This window comes from Hypomesus transpacificus, chromosome 11 (assembly GCF_021917145.1).
Source record: "Hypomesus transpacificus isolate Combined female chromosome 11, fHypTra1, whole genome shotgun sequence".
Classification (NCBI taxonomy): Eukaryota; Metazoa; Chordata; class Actinopteri; order Osmeriformes; family Osmeridae; genus Hypomesus; species Hypomesus transpacificus.
Genome location: NC_061070.1, coordinates 13811883 through 13833641, shown reverse-complemented (window position 1 = coordinate 13833641; position 21759 = coordinate 13811883). Strand labels below are relative to the sequence as shown.

Here is a 21759-nt window from a genome sequence, read left to right as displayed (position 1 = left end):
AGGGACTACTGAGGTATTATAAAGAGTATTAAAAGGGACATGTCAACAAAATGAGATATAAAGCTAAAGAGACACTTCAAGGCATATTGTGTGAAAAAAGACCCTCCTCATTAATATTTCAACATGATACAGTTTACTTACACCTTTTTACTTATCAGGTTTGCACTTTAGTAAGTGATTAAGTATTGATACTTATTATATATGACGTATGATGTATTATAGGACTATTCTAGAGGAAGTAAAGAGTCAGGTTATGAGAGCTTTGAGCTATATGGTTCACTGTGATTTCAACCCATTTCAATTATCCTTAAGTGACATTTTTATAATTATTAATGACTTGAAAAAAAAAAAAAGAAAATACATTTCATACATACAAGAAAACACTATTCCTGAAAATAACACCCTTTACATTGGCAAAGGTAATTTCAAAACGGCAAAAATGTACATTATAAAACAATCTTTGATAACTACAAAACTTTCTAAATTACACGTGCCACATATTAAATTGCCTCTTAAAATACAACCGCTCCGAACTTGCCACTCCACCACTGCAGTGACAAAACAACATCACATTCAAGGGAAATGAAAGCTTGTGTGCATGAGAGTGTGTTTTGTCAATGAGCGCAACGCTGCACACACACATTCTTAAGATAAAGTCTTCATAGTCCGTCTGTTTACTCCTTGTGAAGCTTTGAGAGTTTTATAAAAAAAAAAAAAAAAAAAAAAAAAACAACAGCACAGTAATGAGATTGTTGGCGGCAGCGTGGATTGAAGAGTCCACAGAGCAGAATTGAGGGGAGGCTGTGTGGAGGCTGTGGGGGGTAGAGGGTACCACCTAGCCCATGGTCCAGTCTTCCTACTCAATAGTTCACTGTCATGTGCTCCCCCTGCCAGCCAGAGCCCCTCCTCCTCAAGCCTCCTCCTGGTCGGGGAAGTTGAGGATCTTACGATGGGCTTGCCTCAGGTACTGCTGCTGCTTGAAGTACACCTTAAACGCCCCCTTAATGGCCACAAAGGCAATACCTCCCTGCAGGTAAAACACACACATGCACATTAGCGGTTAGTACTCTTCACAAGTAGTTCAGTCAATTCAAATACAAGGAGTAGGGGTTTTTACATTGATGTTGTCTTTAGCTGAGGTGGATACTATAAGCCCCTGAGAACAACACAGCCTACCTCTCCTGGCTAGTTTACCTCACTGTTGGCTACTTTACCTCACTGTTGGCTACTTTACCTCACTGTTGGCTACTTTACCTCACTGTTGGCTACTTTACCTCACTGTTGGCTACTTTACCTCACTGTTGGCTACTTTACCTCACTGTTGGCTACTTTACCTCACTGTTGGCTACTTTACCTCACTGTTGGCTAGTTTACCTCACTGTTCGCTAGTTTACCTCACTGTTGGCTACTTTACCTCACTGTTGGCTAGTATGAGTGGGAGAATGGGGTATGGGGATAATGCAAATGGATGTGTGTGTGTGTGCACGTTCCTGCGTGACTGTATGTCTGTCTGCGAATTGTGGAAGAGAGAAGACAGAATGTCCAGTGTCCAGAGCAGGTCATTTGACACAGGTCATACCTCTCTGGTTACCTGGCTGTCAGCACTCATTCAGGTGTGTGTGTGTGTGTCTGTGAGAAAGTGAAAGGTTCAGGGTTCACATGAGGGAAAGTAAAGGGTGGCCTTAAAGATGACAAAGATTAAAATTGGGCAGTGATGGGGGAGGGGGGCACACACAGGCACATCCTACTGGCACACAGGGGTACGGTGGTGTCATCCTCACCAGGATGGTCCTCTGCAGGTTCGAGTTGACGCTGCTGAACATCAGCTTGCCAACGATGGTGGCGATGGTGGGGAAGACCAGGGCGCCACACAGGATCCTAGTGGCCGACACGTGGTCCGCCAGGGGGCTGGCCTCCGCGGGGATTCGGGGCACCGGACAGCCAATCCCTGGATGGGGTGGAGGAGGAGGGCTTTAGTGTGAGTGGCTTTGTTCCTGTTTTTATTTAGTTTTGTCATCAGGCCATGACAAGTCTGTAAAGTGATACAAAAAAATATATATATTCAGTCGACTACTCTATCTGTGCCAGTGTGTGTTTGTGTGTGTGCATGTGTGTGTCTAGCTGGCAGGCCAGTGGGGGTGGAGGAGCACACCTGCTCTCGCAAGCTGAGCCTGCACAGCCAGTAGGCTGCAGCAGGGTCGGGCTGAGGCTGGGGGTCTGGTTTCCCCCCCAGCGTCAATCACTAGCTTTAATGATGAGCTCAGTGGAAAAACCCTAACGGACCTCCCAGCCTTCACACCAGTGCCAGCAGACCACCCCAGCCTGCTCCGATGTCCATCCACACACACACACACACACACACACGTTGACCCAGCGGGGTCAGGTGCAACATTCATGTAACGTCGCCACAATATCACAGCTGCGCTCCCCCTAAAGGATATCTCATATCCCATCCTGCTTTCAAACATAGTCCCGACCCTGAAACGCCCGGCGGTCTCATCAGGGTGGGCAGTGTCCCAGAGCTCCCGGTGGCAGAGTGAAGGTGCGTCCTGACCTGGGAAGATCCTGTCCAGGATCTGCAGCTTGTTGGAGTACTTCCTCCAGAGGCGCAGCACGTAGTCCTCCCAGCGGATCATCTTGCCTAGGATCAGCATGACGGGGATGGTGGGCAGGCCGATGAGCAGAAACAGGGGGTCCGCCCGCTCCATCACATCCAGACCTTCCTTGTGGCCCACCACCTAGGAGGGGAAGGGAGAGGAGGGGGAGGACGGCCCTTAAATTCACCCACTCCTTCAGTTCAAATGTAGACAGGAACTGGTATTGGATGCCAGACAGGATGACAGAGAGGCTGACTGAAGGGGGTCAAAACCTCAGGTGTGAGTGTGTGTGTGTGTGTGTGTGAGAGGCTGTGGTCTGACCTGCATGACAGTGACCGCCCCGTACGTGACAGCTGTCCAGTAGATGGAGCCCACCATGATGCCGGCGGCGGCGAAGGGGCAGGCCTTGGAGATGAGCCTGTCAGCCAGGTCCAGAACATACACCACGGGACCTGAGCACGCACACACACACACCACGGGTCAGGACCGCGCCCAGGCATACCTGGGCTGGAGCTGCAGACAGGAACACAAAGCAAGGGCGCTCCATGCATACCGGGGAGGACGTCTCTGGATGGCCTAACCTGCTGAGTGTTGCCACTCAGTAGATCAACTGATCACACATCACAGACCTGCATTCCGCACCGCGTCATTCCCCTCACAATGGCCTCCCTGTCTCATGTATGCTTTGAGCCGAGGTAGAAAGATTCGTCTTGCAGAGAAAGCCAGAACTACTGGTCTGTACTAAGCGTACGGGGAGGGATGGGGAGGGATGGGGAGAGCCTCTGTCCAGCAGGGGTCATAAGACGGCAGTTCAGTTCTCTCAAATCCCCACCCTCACCTTTGCAACAATGCTAAAAAACAAAGAAGCACTTGAATTAGCCTACAATGAGGAACGAGGGCGATGTCAAAACAAACACGTGGAAATGCGGAAACGCCAGTGCACATGCGCACACACTTCTCGTACATTCTTGAAGCACAACAAGGAAGGTGACCTCAACCATGCGGAAATGCTCAAGAGAATTGACTTCCTTCGGCATGCCACAGTTCTCAGAGAAACAGCAAGTCATTGGGTTGGACTGGGAAACATTAAGGAATGTGTGGCGACAGAGATACAGAGGAAAACATGACTTTTCTTCCCTTCTCTGTGCTCCTCTCACTGCCCTGGACCAACGGCATTTCAATTAAAGTCACAGTTCTACCCTGGCTCAGACAAGACTTACAGACTCCAGTTTCCTTGAGGCAAATCCCCATGGTATGACTTCACTGCCTGTAAACGTGTATATAATGACTGCATCATTAGAAACCTCAGAAACCCAGTGGTCCACATTGACACCAATATTCAAACTGCCCCCAAAATATGCACCCTCTCCTTTACTACTGGGACCTCTTCATCTCTGTTCTCATCTGCCTCCTCCTCCTCCTCCTCTCCGGCATTCCAGGGCCACTCCAGGGAAATCATGCAATATTTACGGGAAGGCAACCTGATTTCCTCATACAAGCCCTCCAGATGCTATTAATACTGGCCCCAGGAGCTCATACTGTTGAGGGCAGACAGACCGAGGCAGAGGACCCATCTCTCCTGTCTGGCGTATTCATGTTTCCCCCCCTTGTTGGGCTTAAGCCGTTTGCCTCAAAAAGACAGATAAGGGGCATCTGGAAGTTCATTTGCTGTAACATTGTCCTCGTAGATCTGTGTTCAGTGCCATTTGCAGCTGTGATAGGTGAGGGGAGGTAGAGATATCCTCGGGGACAAACTGAATACGTGGCACTGTTGTCGAGGCACATTGTGACAGCGTTGCCATGGCACCCCGCTACCATGGTGCTTGCGGTGCCCATACCCCCTAGTGGACCTCATTACTGGCCTTCTTCAACCCAGTGACAGACATTCAACCCTGGCAATGTCCACTCCAAACTGCTTGTTACTACCTGGGGAGAGAAAGAATGAGACACTTTCTCCCATTAAGAAAATTCACCCCAGAAGTCAGATAGTTGGCATACAAATTGCCTTTTGAGGGAGCAATGGGATCTTTAGCCCACTATCCTAAAAGGAATAGTGTAATTTTTCAAGTTATTCTTAGATGACCAGGGTATTCTGAGGTTTAGACTTCAGGCACTTTGAGCATTCTGGAAAAATTCTATTTTTAATGACATGTTTGGATAAACATACCACCATGAAGTGATTATTTATAAAGGCAAGCCACAAGTGGTCAAACTATGTTGCCAATTCTAACACGCTTAGGGTTTCAGAAAGCCTGTAGTATATGTTCTATCCTTGGAGAAAGCTATGAAAATTGTTCTTGGATGTTGTTTCTGTTTGGCGTTTCCGGCCAAAATAAATACTTCCTCACTGAATAGTCTCAGAAACCAGTAAGCATAGAAAGCCAGTCTTATAAGTTAGAACAATGAGTGTGAGACATCTGATCCGGCATCAGAGCACATTTAATTTCCTAAGTTGTCCCGAACATACCACCCCCACTTGCGTAGTGCGAGTATACTGCCAGCACGTCGTCTGTCCAGGTTTCTGCTTTAGTGCACCTGTGTTTGCCAACCTGATTGATCTTGCACCGCTTGAGAGCATTAATCTGGCATATTTTGATGACAGTGTCGGAATCCCTTCCGCTTTCTCCCGGCCTAAGCATTACGCGATTCCAACCAGAGGGAACTAGGTCATCCTTAATGGCTGCTGGCAGAAGGAAAAGCTGAGCAATTCATTTCAAGCCTTGGCATTTGATTTCATAATTAAGATAATTAAAATGAGGAGGGGGGGAGAGGGGGGCCACTTCCTCTTTGAAGGCCAGGCAGGCATGTGCACCTTCTCTTCCAGCAGAGTGAAGGAGAAAAGAGCCACAGCCAAACGATAGGGAGGGGGGACGACGACGACATTATCTCTGCTGTGTCCATAGGCGCACCACTGCACAACACGTGTTCACCCACAGCTACAGCTAGCCAGCCAGCTAGCTAGCCTGTCCTCGCCCACTGCCCGCCCCTGCAGCTCTAAACTGGCGTTGGGACTCCTGACACCAGCCCCCTGCTCCAGCAGGGCCCCTTACTACCCCCTCACATGGAAGGCTGTCCTCCTCATAAATAAGCTGTGGAGGCACCACCCCTTCTAAAGGGGTAATCAAAGTCATCGAAAACACACCAGACAAGCCTTGTAACCTCGATAACCTTTTCTTGAGAAGCGAAATGGGAGAAAAATGTGGCCGCCGAGAAAGCCCACACAGTTCATTGGTTCTTTCCGATCTTGTCAACGCCCCAGTGTGTAAGTACACCACGCAGGGCCCAACGCTTCACTTCGCCTCAGACGACTGCAGCAGGGAGACAGCCCAATTGTGCTAATGCAGCATTCTCTTCCCTTCCAAGTGCACTAACGCATATCTATGTCTCCAGACCCCAGACGCGGCTCAAAAGATCTGTGGCCCGACTAAGTGAAGCACTCCTCCTCTCAAGGAGAAACATTCTGCTATGTAACGACAATACGGCAAGACCAATGTTATCCAGGTCCAAATTAGAGACCGCTCTTAGCTAGACAAACTGCAGTGGATGCCCCATCAGGCACGCCATTGTCTTGTCTATCTAGAGCAACACATTTTTCTGTCACATCCCTCTAGGATTAGGCTTTACCACTCAGGGGCTGCAGTGTGTTTCCAAAAATCTCCTCAGGCAAAGTTGAGTGGAGATTCTGGCCCTGATGCAGGCTGGGAGAACAAAAGGAGAACGGGGTGCTGGGCAGAATGCTGATCCAGGTGATGCCATCATCAGCACTCTGATTGGTCGCCTGCTGTCCAAGAGAGAGAGTGCCCATCTATTTTTGGGCGCTGGGGGTTTTAGTGATTCATCAGCAGCCCAGCCTCTACTTTCCCCTGCTTTTGTTTCCTCCACCACTGGGCGATGAGATGAGCCGTTCACTCTACCTCCCCTTCCCTCTCTCTCTCGTTTCATGGCCTCATTTCCCCTCACTCGTTCACCTCACTATCTCTCTATCTCTCTCTCCACCCGTTTGTGGGCGCACACGGTTGAAAAGGGAGCGCTTGTTCTCCCAGCGCAGCCTCTCTGTCTCTCTCTCGATGCCCAGGGGAGCTCTCCCGTCTTTGGGGACAGGAGGCAGACTGCCTGCCGGCGTCTGCCGCATCACAGGGGCCCCTCTTCGGTTTCCCATCTCCATGTCTGCAACGCTGGGATGCAGCCTCGCAGTATGGTCTCTTTCTCCTTCATCTCCCGCTCCCGCCCGCCCCCCCCCCCCCCCCCATCTCATTTTCAAAACATGGAGGGTATCAATCTATTCCTCTCCTCCATCCCCAACTCCCTCTACGCCCCTTCCTCCCTCCCCTTTCCTGACATCAAGGTGATTTGTGAGATTTATGTGGAGGTTCATCTCTCATCTCTCTGACATCAATTGCACACCCACCTGTCTGGTTGGCTGCCTGGTACAGGAAGTCATTAAGTGATTGGGTGCACAGGTCTTCCCACGCAGCAGTCCACCTCTACATGGCAGTGTGCAGAGCTGTCAGAGACTTCTATACACCGTTTCATCTGACGGTAAACCTGCCAAAGCCTCGGTTAACTTGTTTACCAGCCTCAATAAATGATGAGTGATGGTGGCCTACCAATAGGACTGTATAAGGGCAGCCTCTCTCCACGCATTAGCGACAGATAGAGGCTTTTCCCTTTTCAAAATAAACCGTGGTCCTCGGGACTATTGTTCTATGGCGGTTGGTCAAACCACGAGAGTTATTTGGAGACAAAGAAACACAAACAAACTCTGGAGTGCTTGTGTGAGAGGAGCGGCTGAAAAATAAACATGTTTCATGGCAGCTACATCTGCTGGAAGAGGCTGGCTGAGAAAACAACTAACCCCAAAACCATATCAATATTGTGGTCTGTCGAGAGGCGGTTTGGAAATGGTAGCTGCTGGAAGATGAGATTAGACACGAGTGTGTGTGTGTGTGTGTGTGTGTGTGTGTGTGTGCGTGTGACAAGGGACACCTGGGATACAATCAGGAGACACTGAGGCGGAGTTCACGTTTTCCACGCTCGTTACGCCCCGCAGACTGATGGGGAAACTGGATAAATGTACGCCGCAATTTCACAGCTGGCCACGGCCTCCCAGGCACTGTTCCGCAACCCCAATCAGAACCAGAAGAACCGGCGGGCCGCTGGGGAGACGCAGCGACAAGGTTATTCAGTCAGCCATCCCTGCTACGCTAGGCTACCCTAATGCAGTTAGGCTAATCTATACGCAGCACAGTCATTTCCATAATGGGAAAATAAGAAGATGAGGCAGAACGTTCCCTGACAGACAAATAGGAGTGTGGAAACTTCCCATTGAAGTTGACCCGTCACCTTGTCCGGTCTAGCCAAGGGATTAAAACAAGCACTGATGACATTTGAACGCCTGCCCTCCAACCAAATCATCTTCACTTACATGTGGTCACAGTAAATACTATTTGAAATACTAGGCTGTGTATATTGTAAAATTTCATAGTATATACTTCAGCCAGACCACTGTAGAGGAAAGGTTATATTGGCTTTGTCAGTAAGCCAGGTCCTTCAATGAGGTGGGAAGCGAGTACCGTAAATAGGCAATCTGAACAAATGGTTATCCAACGACCCCTCAAAAATCACTCTGACAACCTTGTGTGTCTGTACACTTCAACTTTGGACGGCAAATGAGTCAGTGCTTCCTGTCCTGTGCTTACAGTCCTGTGCTTGACCTATGGCTTTGTCTTCCCAGGCAGGGCTGTGGGGAGTGCGTGTCCTGCCGTCCACCCTGAGCAGAACATGCTGCTTATAGCCCTGGGACTGAGAGCACAGCCAGGTCCTCTATAAATACAACCTGGACCTGTTTACCAGGCCTGCAGCCCTCCTGCTGCCCTTCATTGTCTTGTGGCCAGGCGCCACCTGCTCCAAGGTGGCACCTCCACTCTAGCATGCCGGCTATGTCGAGGAGAGGGGAGAAAACGTTTAGCTGGTAATGACGCTCGTTCTTGGCCTCGCTGTAGTCTTGAGGGCTGCTCGCCTATCCTAATTAGATGTGCTACAAATGTGCGTGACAGGCGGTATTTCCTGAACCGTTGTCAGAATTTCTGACAACGACAACGACACACGATTTCAGACACTGTCACAGCTGAGATTACGGTCATTAGAGAAGCAGTGGAACGAGCTAGAGAGAGGGAAATAGTAGGAAAGAGAAAAATAAAAGAAAAAGTACACAAGAAAGAGAAAAAAAGAGAAAGAGAAAAGAGAGCGTGTTAGAGAGGGCAAGACAGTGATCAAGGCAGGGAGAGAAGTTGTAGTCGTCAGAGGAACGGTGGTGTGCTTACAGGGTGACTCAATGCCTCTGTTTGGAAACAATTCATGTCCGCGTCACTCTGACGCGTTGGAATAATTACAGTAGGCAGCAACTCTCAATTGCCCCTTTGCCAGGCAGGCTTGGAGCTGCCAAGATAATAGGCAGGCACACAGGCTTGTTCCTATTCCTCTGCTAGCTGAAAGGGTGTACTTACTTCACCCAACACTGGCACTGCAGTAAATAAACCTGCTATGAGTCAAGGCAGGCTGAATGGCTTAGGAGGGTTGTGATTGGCTCTCTGCTGCCTGGTTTTGACTCACAGCTCCTACTCTCCAGTTATTATGAAGACGGACTGAAGCCGTTAAGACTGTACTCCCAGGAGTACTTGAACGTGCAGTTTACATGGGAAATTGCCCTTGAACGCCGCTTTAATATTGTAAAGTAGAAGAGAAAAAGGGTTGCTATGACATTATGGCAGTAAAGCGTGCTTACTGTAGAAATAGGAGTGATTGCTACTTGATGGTGTGCAAATGGACTTCAAAGCAGTCTCATTTCTTTCTAGTACACTCTCAAGCAAACTGGCAATTACAGGGAGCAAACCTATATCAATATTCTCCACAGAGGAAGTTAAAACAATTATGAAGCATTATTTGGTCATTTTAGTTCTATATTTACTAATCAAGCAGTCCTCCATCCCTCCCCTCCCCTGTCGTACCCAGCTTGGGGAAGACGATGAGGTACTCAGCGTTGCACTGGGGGCAGGCTACGCGCGCCGTACTGTTGCCCCTTTGCTTCTCGTCCACCCAGCGCTGCAGACACGCCTGATGCACCCACTTAGTGGAGCCACGGCAACGGCACGGACGCACCCATTCGGCCGTGCGATCGTCCTCGTCCGTGGCGAAGCACACCCAGCAGCTCCTGCAAAACAGACAGGAAAGAGTTCATCCACACATCAACCGACACGCTCAAACACATCCTTTGTTTGTTTTCAGCCCCGCCCCCATCATTAGATATTCATCAAGCAATAATTTGTCAAATGGATCAGGACTCTTGCATGCCTGTGGTTTATGTGCATTCTGATTACGTGGCCTTCCCCTGTGTAAACATCAAAGCTACTGTGAGCACACTGGATGATTAACGGCTGTTCCCAGGGTAGTGCAGAGACCGGCCTGGGCCACGTCATAGCCACTCCCCTCATATGGGACATGACGATGGCCTGGCCTGAGAAGTAAAGCCTACAGAAGCTCCTCCCCTTCTGAGCTGAGTGGCAGGCAGAGAGAGTAGGAAGGGGGGGGGGGGGGGGGGGGGGGGGGGGTGTATTCAAACATACATCAGCGGGACCTTGAATTCCCCCTTAGGTTGCAGACAAGCTTTCAAAAGCAGTACGGCTGAGCTCTCAAAGTAAGTTTGTCATGAAATCCTCATAAAACATGTTCTATTTGATAGGGTTATCGGAGCAAAACACCCCGGGTGTTCACCTCGGAAACCTAAGAAGCTGTCCGAGAGAGACAGCGAGCAAGAGAAACGTCAAAATGTCCGATTTCTGCCACATCCTTAAGGTGACTGCAGCACTGGAGGTGGACTGCCAGCTTTACAGTCAGCTCTTAAACATGTTCTAGGACTCAGGCTGGTCATGCTGGGGGCATGTGTGAAGGACAACAGTGGTGGTAGTCATAAAAGACTCCCATCTGAGAGACACCACAGTGAATATCTGTGGCTGGCAGCAACACAGAAAAGCTGTTGGCCAGAGACGGTGTACAAATCAAACAAGATCGATAGCAACAAGAAAAAGAAAAAAAAAGCACACTAGCGAATAATATCAAGCACTCCTTACAGAGTCAGACGTGTCAAAACCAACAGCCTGGACTGGCCATTTCCCTCTGTGTCTCGATCCAACAAACGGGTCAGATTAAATGGTCAGAAATCTATGACTTGACCAGCTTGTTTTGCATACTTCCCCTTGAAAGTGTTCTTTGTACCTTGGTGGCAGTGTACACCCAGCTGATAGGATGCTGAAGCTGAAGCTGAACTACTAGGCAGTAAAACAAGGGAGGGCGGAGATAGTGAGACGGATGCTGTTCCTCCTCTCTCCAACACTCCCTCCCCTGCTTGCCTGCCTGCGTGACATCCAGACAGATGTTGTATCCTGAACCGTTGCCAAGCCATCATTTAATATCTCCCCCTCCTTCATCCCTCGCTCCCTCCCTCGCTCCCTCGCACACAGCCAGGGAGCATGCCATAACGAGACATTCATCAACCTATACTCCTCTCCCATCCTCCTACACCATCACATACACACCATCACATACACAGCATTTAAAGAGGACTGCCTATTCAGGCCAGGAGAAAGGGGTATGGGTGCAGCCTAAGCAATATCAGTGAGACACAGCCTACCTTATATTGGCCACTCACTAATAAGTAGAGACATTAGTAGACATGACTTGCACTGAGCAGTGACTGATCTCCAGTTAATCACACACACTCCCTGCATGACAAATTCACATGACATATTGGTTTGGTTGCCAGAATGAGACCACCGTAAATTACAAGTGTCTCAGTTTAACTTCTGTGGAGATACCAGATATCTTACTAACGTGACCTTGTAGAAATATGAGTATACCGTTTTAATCAATCTGTGGTGTGGGCCCTATGCCCGGAGTGTGTCGTTGGGTAGCTAAGATACTAATGAGGGTCTACAAAAAACACCACATATCTCCACTGAGGCTGGGCACAAGGACATCAGAACTATATTACAGGGCTAAATGCTAAATGAGTGCTAGCTAAATATTGACTACCAAAGAAAAAGCGGAGACAATAAACTACAGCGACTGCATCCAAGCTGCCATTTTCAGCCTCCCACTCTCTGACAATGGGAAGTTCCATCGATGCTGAGGCCCATTTGCAGCCTGTCCAGTCTGTATGACATTTGCATTCCAATTTCCATAATTACACTGAACCTTGAGCTGCTGGCATTTGAGCGGCTGAATGAAACAATGATTAATCTCCACCTCTAATAAAATCATGGCATCTATTAATATGACGTGACAGAGGGTGACAGTTGTCTTCAGCTCGTATAGGTCTCCACGGATATCATGACATCTGTGAGAGTTCTGCGCCATGATTAGGACGTTATGGCCATATCTTGGCGGTACCATAAGTATGCAGGCTAATCACTCTGTCGAGGAAGATTAGCCGTTCATGACAAATTTTATGGGAACATTAACCTGCATCGAAACTGTATCCAAATATATCCCACAGTTCTCATACTGCTTATTAAACCAGGCTAAAGTTTGATCTTATTGCCTACATTCCAAGTATTTGAGCAGCACGCAAGAAATTGGAAGCTCTCTCTCCAAGTAACAAAACCAGGCAAACCTTCTCTGACCAGACAGGCTCACGTACAGCTGACTTCTACTTCCTGTCTGTATGAAAACACATGGCAGTTGAACCCACAGGGAACACATGAGTTTTTTTTCCCTTCGAAGAAAGATGAATGAGCTATTACCAACAGCATTTCATCCCACAGAGTATCACCCTACATCAGCTTGAGTGTCAAGTATCATCCTAAGATCCCCCATTGTCCTGGTAACAGTGGGTAGCAGCGATCCATCAAGCTAGAAACTTCTCTGTAGGAAGAAAAAGGAGGCATTAGCCCAAACTCCAGACACAAAATGACACTTCAAATCGAGATGTACTTTGCTACTTTGTCTTGTTGTGCTAGTCTTCTAGGACATCCTCCATGCACTCACTTCTCCAACACTGGACCTGGTCCATCATCCCCCGCAGGCTTGTGTGGGCAGGAGGAGGAGGCTGAGATGAGATCAGACATGGCTGAAGAGAATCCCATAATACGTCATGTATAATTAAACCTAGCCCTCTCCCAGACCTGCATAATGAATGCCAAATCTCTGGGCGTCTCTGTCAATGCCCCTCAGCCCTGGGAGCGCTCTGCTACGGGGGCCACAGGGGGCATGGTGGCGGGGGCCACCTAGCCTCCCTGAAGGGCCGTTACGGGCCCTGCACACCCGCTCGATCAGGTACCCGTCTTGATTTTCCATCCTGCAGCTAGAACTGAATAAACCATGAGACTGCAGGAGGGCTCTCCAGAGCTCAGGGATCGAGCTGCTCAGGTGACCTGGACATGGGGCCGGCCCGTGTGGAGAAACTGAGACAGAAGCATTGACTTTGCAGCTTTACCCCCCCCCCCCCCTTTACCATCCCCATACTGACCTCTACCATCGTCTCTTCCCATCACTACACATCTCAAATGACTTGGTTTGATGCCTGTTGGCAGCAAACACCACATGAAGAACAAGCCTCCTTTTGAGGGGGTGACAAAATAGAGGAGCAGCTTATTTCCTGTTTTAAGTACGGACACTCTTTTTTCCCTGATCATCAGACCATGGAATCAAGCGGAGGACATTCGTTAGCATAGCCTGGCTAACCTGAGCTGTCCAAACGTAAACAATGGCCCCGAAAGGTAAGGGATCGCTTGAACATGAGCTGAGGGGCAAGCGGGGACAGAGACGGGAGGGTTGAAATGGGACGATGAGACGCTGATTGGAACGGCGGACAGACGTCTCCACGGGAGCGCGGCGGCGGCGGCAGGAGAACAAAGCCGGATGCGGGCGCTCTCCCAGATTCTGTTGCCGTAACCTGGCCCCGCCGCATGACAGCGCCCGATACAACAGCAGAGAAACGTTATCCCCCCCCACGAAACTCGACCCCCCACCTCGGCCCTTCTCAGCCAAATACACACATAAGCAGGTAAGGCCGTGTACCAAACAGATACAGGTAGGCACAAGGATTCCCTAATTCAATGTTGGTGGCATTTAGTCCTGTACTTGAAACAAGAGACAGTTGTCTGCTTAACAATAGTTTAGTTAGACCATGACTGTCCTACATGTCTCAAGCAGCATTTAAAAACAGCTTTTGTACTTCTGAATTAGCTCAGTGGGGGTTTTTTTTTTTACTAGGAAAATAACTAATCTACACATATTGAGAAGTGCTTTACAGAAGCTCATTTCTGCAAGGTGACCTACAGTGTATCAATTATGTTAAACAGGCACATTGAGTAAGGTCTTGCTGTTTCAACAATGCACTTTGTCCGACCATCCACTGAGAGACTTCTTAGAAAATCTCAAGGGTAAGCAAGACATGTATTAATTGTCTTATTTATGTGCAATAAAGCTTGGTTGGTTTTGAACACCCTCCAAGTTCAACCCTCTCTGCCAGGACTGCATAAATGCTGCTGCAGCACAGCATCCGAAGTAGGCTACTATTGGACACAAGTGTTTGTATATGAACAAAAATCACTGGGAAGAAATCTGGGGGATTTTGAGAGCCAAGAAAGCATTTCACCTACAGGTTGGTGGTCTCCGCCTCATAGGTGCAAGACAAAAGCCAGACAACAGGGTAGGGTGGAACATCCCGGGAGGTAGAGAGGATGTGATTGACGTTGTGTACAGAGATGAGTGCGACGGCACAGCTATTTTCTCATCGTTTCACAAGTCAGGCCCTCACCCTTTAAGGGCCTAAGCTATTCCACAAAGGCCTCTTTCAGTCTGCGGTGGTCACGTGACTGTGGGAAAACTAGAGGTTCCGCAGCACAAAGGCACAGAGCAGGAGCACCGGATCCCAGCCCACAAAGGTTTCAAATAAAGGATAAGGTCTGGGGGCTTCTGCACGTCTGCCTCTCCTCCAAAACAAACAGACCCTGTCTGCCTCAAGTTCACAACAAACAGAAATTATCCACTCCACAACAGTGAGATACACTCGGGCTCAAAACAAGCCTCAGCTGAAACTCATTTTTCACAAATGAGTACGCAAATGAACAGCTTGGCTCTCTCGGCTAAAGTGCAATGACATTGTAAGACATTGCTAAGGACAGTTACTCCATAATTGCTGACTGGATCTAGGATCAAATCAAATCAAATCAAATCAAATTTATTTGTATAGCCCTTTTTACACGCAAGCATGTCACAGAGGGCTTCACATTACTCCATGACAACCTTGTTCATTTCTACACAGTGTAGCATATATAAGTACTTCATGCCTCGTGTTATTTGTTAACACCTGTATGGAAAAAGCAGGCTGGGACTTGCCATATGGTTTTTGTTTCCAGTCTGACTAACCCTGTTGCACCAAGTGGAGTCTTTCCTATATTTGACTGTTTGGCTGGTGGATGGGATCCGGCTAGCTCCCCTGTCCCCTCTATTCTGCTTGAGAAAGTCACAAGACACGTTAAGGATCGCATTTCATGCCAGTGTGCTAATGTGTTTTCCCACATACCCATCACACCCACTTTAAACACGGCACCTAGTAGCACTGACTTTACACTACGTTCTAATCATTTGTGTCTGTCGGATAAAAATGTGTGGGCTGGAAAAAGCCCATAGGATTAGAGATGGAAATATAGGTTAAAATAAAAGACAGTCTGGCCAAATGCAGACAAGAATAGGAGGCGGGAAAGGGGGGGGGGGGGGGGGTTGTGTGAGCCAGTAAAAGGTCAGGCAGGATTAAAGCGTGTCTCCCTTCTCTATTCTTGAAACACTGCATTGCAGGGGGAGTCAGCTGCTAGTGGCAGGCCTAGATAAGAGCCTGTGGAGCCTTGTGTTTGTCACTGATAGAGCCCAGTACACAACCTTCCAAAAACATGGCATATACTTCTTCCCGCTATCTGTTTCTTCAAACAACGTCAGGGTTGTTGCTTCTGCACGGTGCCCCACGTGCATGCAGCACCGATGTACATTTCTCACACAGGGTTCCTTTCAGTTCTTGGACCTCACAACAACAAATTAAAACATAGTTTAAGTTCCGATCTCTGACACAGTAATAGGAAAAATGGTGCGTTACGTGACAGGGTTAGACTGCTTGAGCTTTCTGATGCCAATATTTAATTCAAGAAAAACTGCTCACAAACGCACTTTGGTACTGTTGAGGCAGTTTTTATTTATTTTATACCACTCAGACAAGAGCTGGGAATATTCTGCCAAATACTATCCAGAATGAAACAAATATTGTGTTAGCAGGGTCAGAGCAGGCAGTTCAGCCCTGCTCCACAAGAGATCTATAACTCAATGCTGGATCTCAACCACTGTCATGTTATTCACCAGAGGTCACTCAATACTCAACTCAGAATGAGGTGCTAAAAACAAACTAAAATCAAGGGAATCGACTTGATTACTCATTTAAGATTAGGCATTTCTTGCACAGCTCAGAGCAAGAAAGCAGGGTGGTAATGGAAAGTTAAACACAAGACTCTACTCTATTACAATAACTCTTTATGACTTTACCCTACTCTTTATGACTTTAATCTACTTTTTATGACAGTCAAATTGGCCTACAGGCTATGCACTATGCATTTCAAAATAAATTATGAGCCATATTAATAATAAAAAATAAACACTTAGCTGTATGTTAAATAGCCATGTAATGTTGATAATTGAATTAGTTAAATCTCAAATTGAAAAAAACTATTGCACTTGTTTTTCCCAACAAGGTCTAGGCCAATATCATTTTGCCCACATCTGCCTGTTCTCAATAACTGGAGAAGCTATGTTACTTTTTAAAGGAGTGTACATCTTTGTAGACTATACTGACAACCTTCAAAAGAAGTACATATTTTTGTTGTTGTTTCCTACAGAAATTGACTGTGTGACTTTGCTGACAGTAGTCGGATACACACACACTTAACCCTAGACTGATACGAGTCCTACTTTGGTCCACATTATCGGCTGATGCTGGTGCAGTCGTGTTTATTCAGTCAAAAGTTATTGATGAGACCTTGGAGAGGAGACACGCCCTCACCCTAACACACCAGACAGACAGCTAGTACTACTACTGTAGTATGCTCATCCGCTTCCCAATTCAATTAGACACAACTGCCTGGCTAACATTTTGCAAATGTGAGCAAATTTAGTATGAATATTGTGTCACTTTGTGAAATTAATCTGGCCACGTTTTTGATTATTTAGCTAGGTTTCGAATCACAAACCACTTACTTTTGACTCAATATTCATGGACACCGCGATGCTGATAATTGAGTAAGACAGCAGGGCCATGTAGCTGTTAGCTTGATAGCTAAGCTAGCAAGCTTTAAGCTGGCCATTAAGCGTTTAAACATTAGCACTTTATAGACTCCTTACGTCGAGTAAGTTACTCACCTGTCCAAATTTTGTTGCATTGCCGTCGCGTTCTGTTCCGCCATAATCGAAGCAATTTGAAAGCACCCAACAACAATACTTAGCTAGTTACCAGCCAACTAGCTAGCAAGCAGCTATGCTGCAGTGTTTGGCCTAGCAAGCTAGCTAGCTAAAGTCGGTCAGCAGATCAGGCCTTTTGTTTTGTAACGACACGCAAGTGTGCAAGCTCACCAAAATAATGAGGAAGCTTGCTTTTTCAACATCCAACACTAACCCGTAACTTTGCTGTCATGTGAGTTAATGTAGAATCTTGCAATCACTTAATTGCCATGGGTATTTTTTACATCGGTGTGACCGCTTGACAGCCTGTCTCTGAGGTAACGCAAAGGACCTGGCGATGCGCACTGCGTCACCAACCATAACAAACCCGTCAGCGGCGGAGAGCGCACACATTTGCAATGTGTTTGGGATATGTAGTTCGAAAATATATTTTCCTCCCTCATGTGGCCAAAAATATCAAACTAATGTTCTAAACCGTTCTGACGGAACTACCTAAAAGGCACCAAGCCTTCTTTGGAGGACGAGCATCATGAAGATACACATATGGCTACAGAACACATCTTATTGCGGTAGGATTCCTGCTTGTATATATTAGTCAAAGCGTTTTCCAATACCATGTTCATTCTAAGGGATATCGAATGCATGCGTGATTCCAATTAATCCGTTTCTTAAATTGTGATCGCATAATGGTAACCTGCAAAGAAAGGTTCATAATAAGGAACGTCGGTAAAGAATGCTTGACAAGAATGGATTTTGGGTGGTGTAACCCATCTTGCTTAGCCTACTAATTTGCACAATGCAGGGACACAAGAGTTGGACTACATTTAGTGAACAAATGCCATGATTGTTAGTAGGCCAACTTCATCAAGTGAATATTCTAGAATAAAATGTTCATCCTGGCAGTGTCCGGCTTTTAGTAGCCAATGAGACTAAACTTTGCATTCTGAACGGGTTGCGCAAAGAAACTACAACTCCCAAAGCCTCTTCTGCATCATCCATGCGCCGCAGTCAATCAGCTGTTGAAGCAACTGCTGACTCTCGGCACAAGGGTAGTTCATTTGTCATATCTAAATCCAGACGAGGCAAATAGAAAGCCTTTTTTTACAGACTCTGAAAAGGTGAACGATAAAGGTAAAAGAAATTCCTTCTGAGACAGAGAAGTGACTCGGAGTGCATGCCATTGTCGTGTTTGTATGGGGATGTGATAATAGGCTGCACCGTTGTGGATTAGGAGGTTGTTTCTCTCAGCTTTCTCTATGTATCGGGTGTTGTGTAACCAATGCGAAGGGTAATGTGACTCAATTTTGGTTTAGATTTGTATTTTCTTGTATTTGTCGACTGACCCTTAGGCCTATATATTACTTTAATGACCTTGAATAGGCAGCATCGAGGAGAAACATGGATTAATTGGACACAGAATACCGTGCAAGAGGATTTTAGCCTACTGCCAAACAGCAACCTCACACCTAGCCTACAAGTTTTGTAGAAACTAAATATCTTAACAGGCTGCACCAACCTGATTTTGCACTTTGCTGGGTGCTGTATCACTCTCTACAGACTTGAACCACATAATTTGTATTTGAAAATGTGGTTGGTTGTCACTCAAATGCGACAGCTTCAATTAATTTAATGTTTTGATATGACACCTTGAAGTTGATTGGCCTACTCTGTTTAATTGCAGTTGATGTGATGTTGAAAGATACGGCAATATTGTAGACCAAAAGATGCGTATGATCAAAGTTGAGGCAAAAAATGTCAGAAAAAGGCTATAAACCTAAAGCGACATTTGACTAGATGATAATATCATATTCTACCAAATTGTGTGGGCATACATGCAAAGAATGATAGGCTAACATGAACTAAGCTGCAAATAATGCATATTGCAGCCCTCATGACTGAGGGTGGAGCTGTCATCGCTATATTCTTTAAACCATGGGCTGCATTTGACAGAGGCTCTGCAATGATGGATCTATGACAAATTAATAGTTCTAAACTAGTTCATTGTCATTGACAAGTGCGTCATCGCGTAGCCCACTGCAGCAGTAATTGTCGCAGGATATAGTGATCATTGTATTTTCCATGAAAAATAGTATTCTGTGATCCAGCATGCACACAGACTTCCGACATATGATGTCTTGAAAGCGTATGTCGGGGTGGGTGGGTCAAGGTGTGAGTGTCTCTTTAACCTTGATGAAGGACGCAGCTGTATTTATTGACATATGCAAATTGATACAGGGGAGGTCCTAGAAAAAGAAAAAAAACAGGAACAAGAATCAGTTTCACGTTGCAGTTCTGAGTTCCTGTGTCAAGGAAAACGAGACGTGGCGAAATATTGGTGAATATCTGCAGACCCGCATTTACGCTATCTCAGAAAAGATTTATCTTAAGAGTAAAAACGAGTGAAACTATTAAGATCTTTTAGCGGAAGTGTATTCCTAGAATCACACCGGTTGTCTTGAATTTTTTCTAAATGGGTGACCACGAATTCGCTTTGCAATTGGCTAGCCCCAGCAGCTGTAACATGCCCCTTTCCGAGTTCTCCTCCCATTATAACAGGCAGGCGAGCGTACATGACATCCTAAATAATAACTCGTCTCTGTTTTTCCCCGTTTCAGCTCAGCAAACCATGCAGGATGATTTACTGATGGACAAAAACAAAGCCCAGCCTAACCAGCAACAAGATCCAACCAACGTAGACCCTCCCTCCACCCCGACCCCCTCATCTGAACCCCCTTCATCAGAGGAGAGTCCGTCGACTGTGACAAACCAAGCATCTCAAGCGCTGAACAATAAAGAAAAATTGCCGATGGAGTCGCCGATCCTGCCCGGTTTAAGTTTTCATCAGCCGCAGGAAACCGGTGGCACCCTGTCCCCTTCATTTGGAAGCACTTGGTCCACTGGAACCACGAACGCCGTGGACGATAGTTTTTTTCAAGGAATACCCTCGGTGAACGGAACGATGCTCTTCCAGAACTTCCCCCACCACGTCAATCCGGTATTTGGAGGAAATTTCTCACCTCAGGTTGGCTTGGCACAGTCTCCGCATCAACAGCAGCAAGCCCAGCAACACCAGCAACCGCAGCAAAGAAGATCCCCTGTTAGTCCCAACCAAGGTCCGTTTCCCCAGAGAAGCGCATATAGCCATCAGACCATCATGAATAGCAAGGGTTCATCTTCACCCGCATCATCATCAGCTTGGAATAATCACCAAAATGCCGCTTGGAGCACTGCCTCCAATCCATGGAGCGGACTCCAGGCAGGCAGGGACCCGCGGAGAGCTGTGGGCGTCGGGGTTGGCGTAGGGGTAGGTGTCGGAGTGCCGTCTTCCCTAAACCCCATATCGCCCATGAAGAAGCCCTATTCTAGCAACGTTATAGCACCCCCAAAGTTCCCAAGAGCCGGTCCCCTCACCCCGAAATCCTGGATGGAAGACAACGCTTTTAGGACGGACAACAGCAACAATTTGCTGCCTTTTCAGGTAACCTGAAACAAATGTACATGTCGAACCGATTCTTCATTTGAAACGTTTGATTTTTAATAACTGAAAATAGCGCAATTAATATGGTCGCATATGTGGAAGGTTTGGTAGAGTGTTCATAATGACATTCTATATATTTTTGTGTGTCTGATAGTGCCTCGATCAATTTGTCGTTGACATTGTAAGAATGAATTGATTATAGAATTTACACATGGTTATAATATAGTATATATTATTATATAGAAAATTGTGACGCGAATCTTTTCTTCCAAAATAGGCCTGCTTACAAAAATCATATACAATAAACACTAAAAATACGTGAGTAAAATTGTTTGATAGGCAATCGTCAAATTTATGATAGTTCTTGAAACTGAATGCTACATTCATTTGACATTTGATTGAAAAGTAAATGACTGCAGTGTCTGCGTGGTAAATGAAATGGTTAAATTTTCTCCGTATTTTGCCAGCTCACTCAGGGCTGTTTAAAGGGCACTCTGCCTCTTTGCAATAGGCTCGTTCCAGATCAGTGGGTGGGTCCTATCGGTTTCAATTTAGATTTGTGCTGTACTGTTAATAATATTTAATAATAATATGTTTAATAATGTGATTTGTTCTTGTTAGCCTACATTGTTTTAACTAACTAAATTTACCCAGACCCATTTCCAACTGCTCCCAGTTTCCTGGTTTGTAACTTGCCATAGACACTGACCTGTCAGCTCATTCTTAAAGGCAATGCCTTGACCACATGGGATACCCAATCTGTAATTAGATAAGGGTCCTGTTTTGGCACATTTCAGTATCTGATTACAGACTGACAGACTTAAAGATTTAATCGAAAATACATTAACATGGAACTTTATGAAGAATAGGCATAGTTTGTTTCAAGTGTTGTGTCACTGACCAGGTGGTACAACGCAGATCTTCAACCTTTTCAGTTCTGTGAAGGGCAGCGTTTGTTCACCCAGTCAAAAGAGAGCCCTGAGGAATGGGGTGTGAGTCAAAGAACTGCTACAGAAGGGACGACATGTGCCAACGCACCCCGGCCTTAGGTAGAGGGTGAAATTCCAGCCTGCTTGAAACGTAGCCCTATAACCTAGACTGCCTCCTTCTCCTTATACCCCCCCCCCCCCTTCTCCCTTTACTGAAATTAGTTATTGCACAGTTTCCTTTTGTGAGCCCCTATCTCTT

At 46.7% G+C, this 21759-nt stretch overlaps 2 protein-coding genes across 13 annotated transcripts in view; one reads left to right on the top strand and one right to left on the bottom strand.

The window, feature by feature from the left end:
• Nucleotides 1-704: 704 nt before the first annotated feature.
• Nucleotides 705-17435, bottom strand: march5 (membrane-associated ring finger (C3HC4) 5). Its single transcript, XM_047029586.1, has 6 exons — nucleotides 17055-17435; nucleotides 9605-9807; nucleotides 2919-3049; nucleotides 2555-2738; nucleotides 1782-1948; nucleotides 705-1027 (listed from the first exon to the last, which is right to left on the bottom strand). The coding sequence occupies exons 1-6, from the start codon at nucleotides 17096-17098 to the stop codon at nucleotides 911-913; spliced, it is 846 nt and encodes a 281-aa protein (XP_046885542.1). The 5' UTR covers nucleotides 17099-17435; the 3' UTR covers nucleotides 705-910.
• Nucleotides 17436-18124: 689 nt separating this feature from the next.
• Nucleotides 18125-21759, top strand: part of cpeb3 (cytoplasmic polyadenylation element binding protein 3) — a 29644-nt gene continuing 26009 nt past the window's right edge. For 3 of the 12 annotated variants that reach the window (XM_047029580.1, XM_047029575.1, XM_047029577.1), the window contains exon 1: nucleotides 19514-20571. In XM_047029580.1, the coding sequence (XP_046885536.1) occupies nucleotides 19564-20571 (1008 nt within the window). In that variant the 5' untranslated portion in view covers nucleotides 19514-19563. Of the gene's footprint in view, nucleotides 18225-19334; nucleotides 19429-19511; nucleotides 20572-21759 lie in introns of those variants that run through there. The other 9 variants (XM_047029582.1, XM_047029578.1, XM_047029583.1 and 6 more) reach the window with 8 other exon arrangements.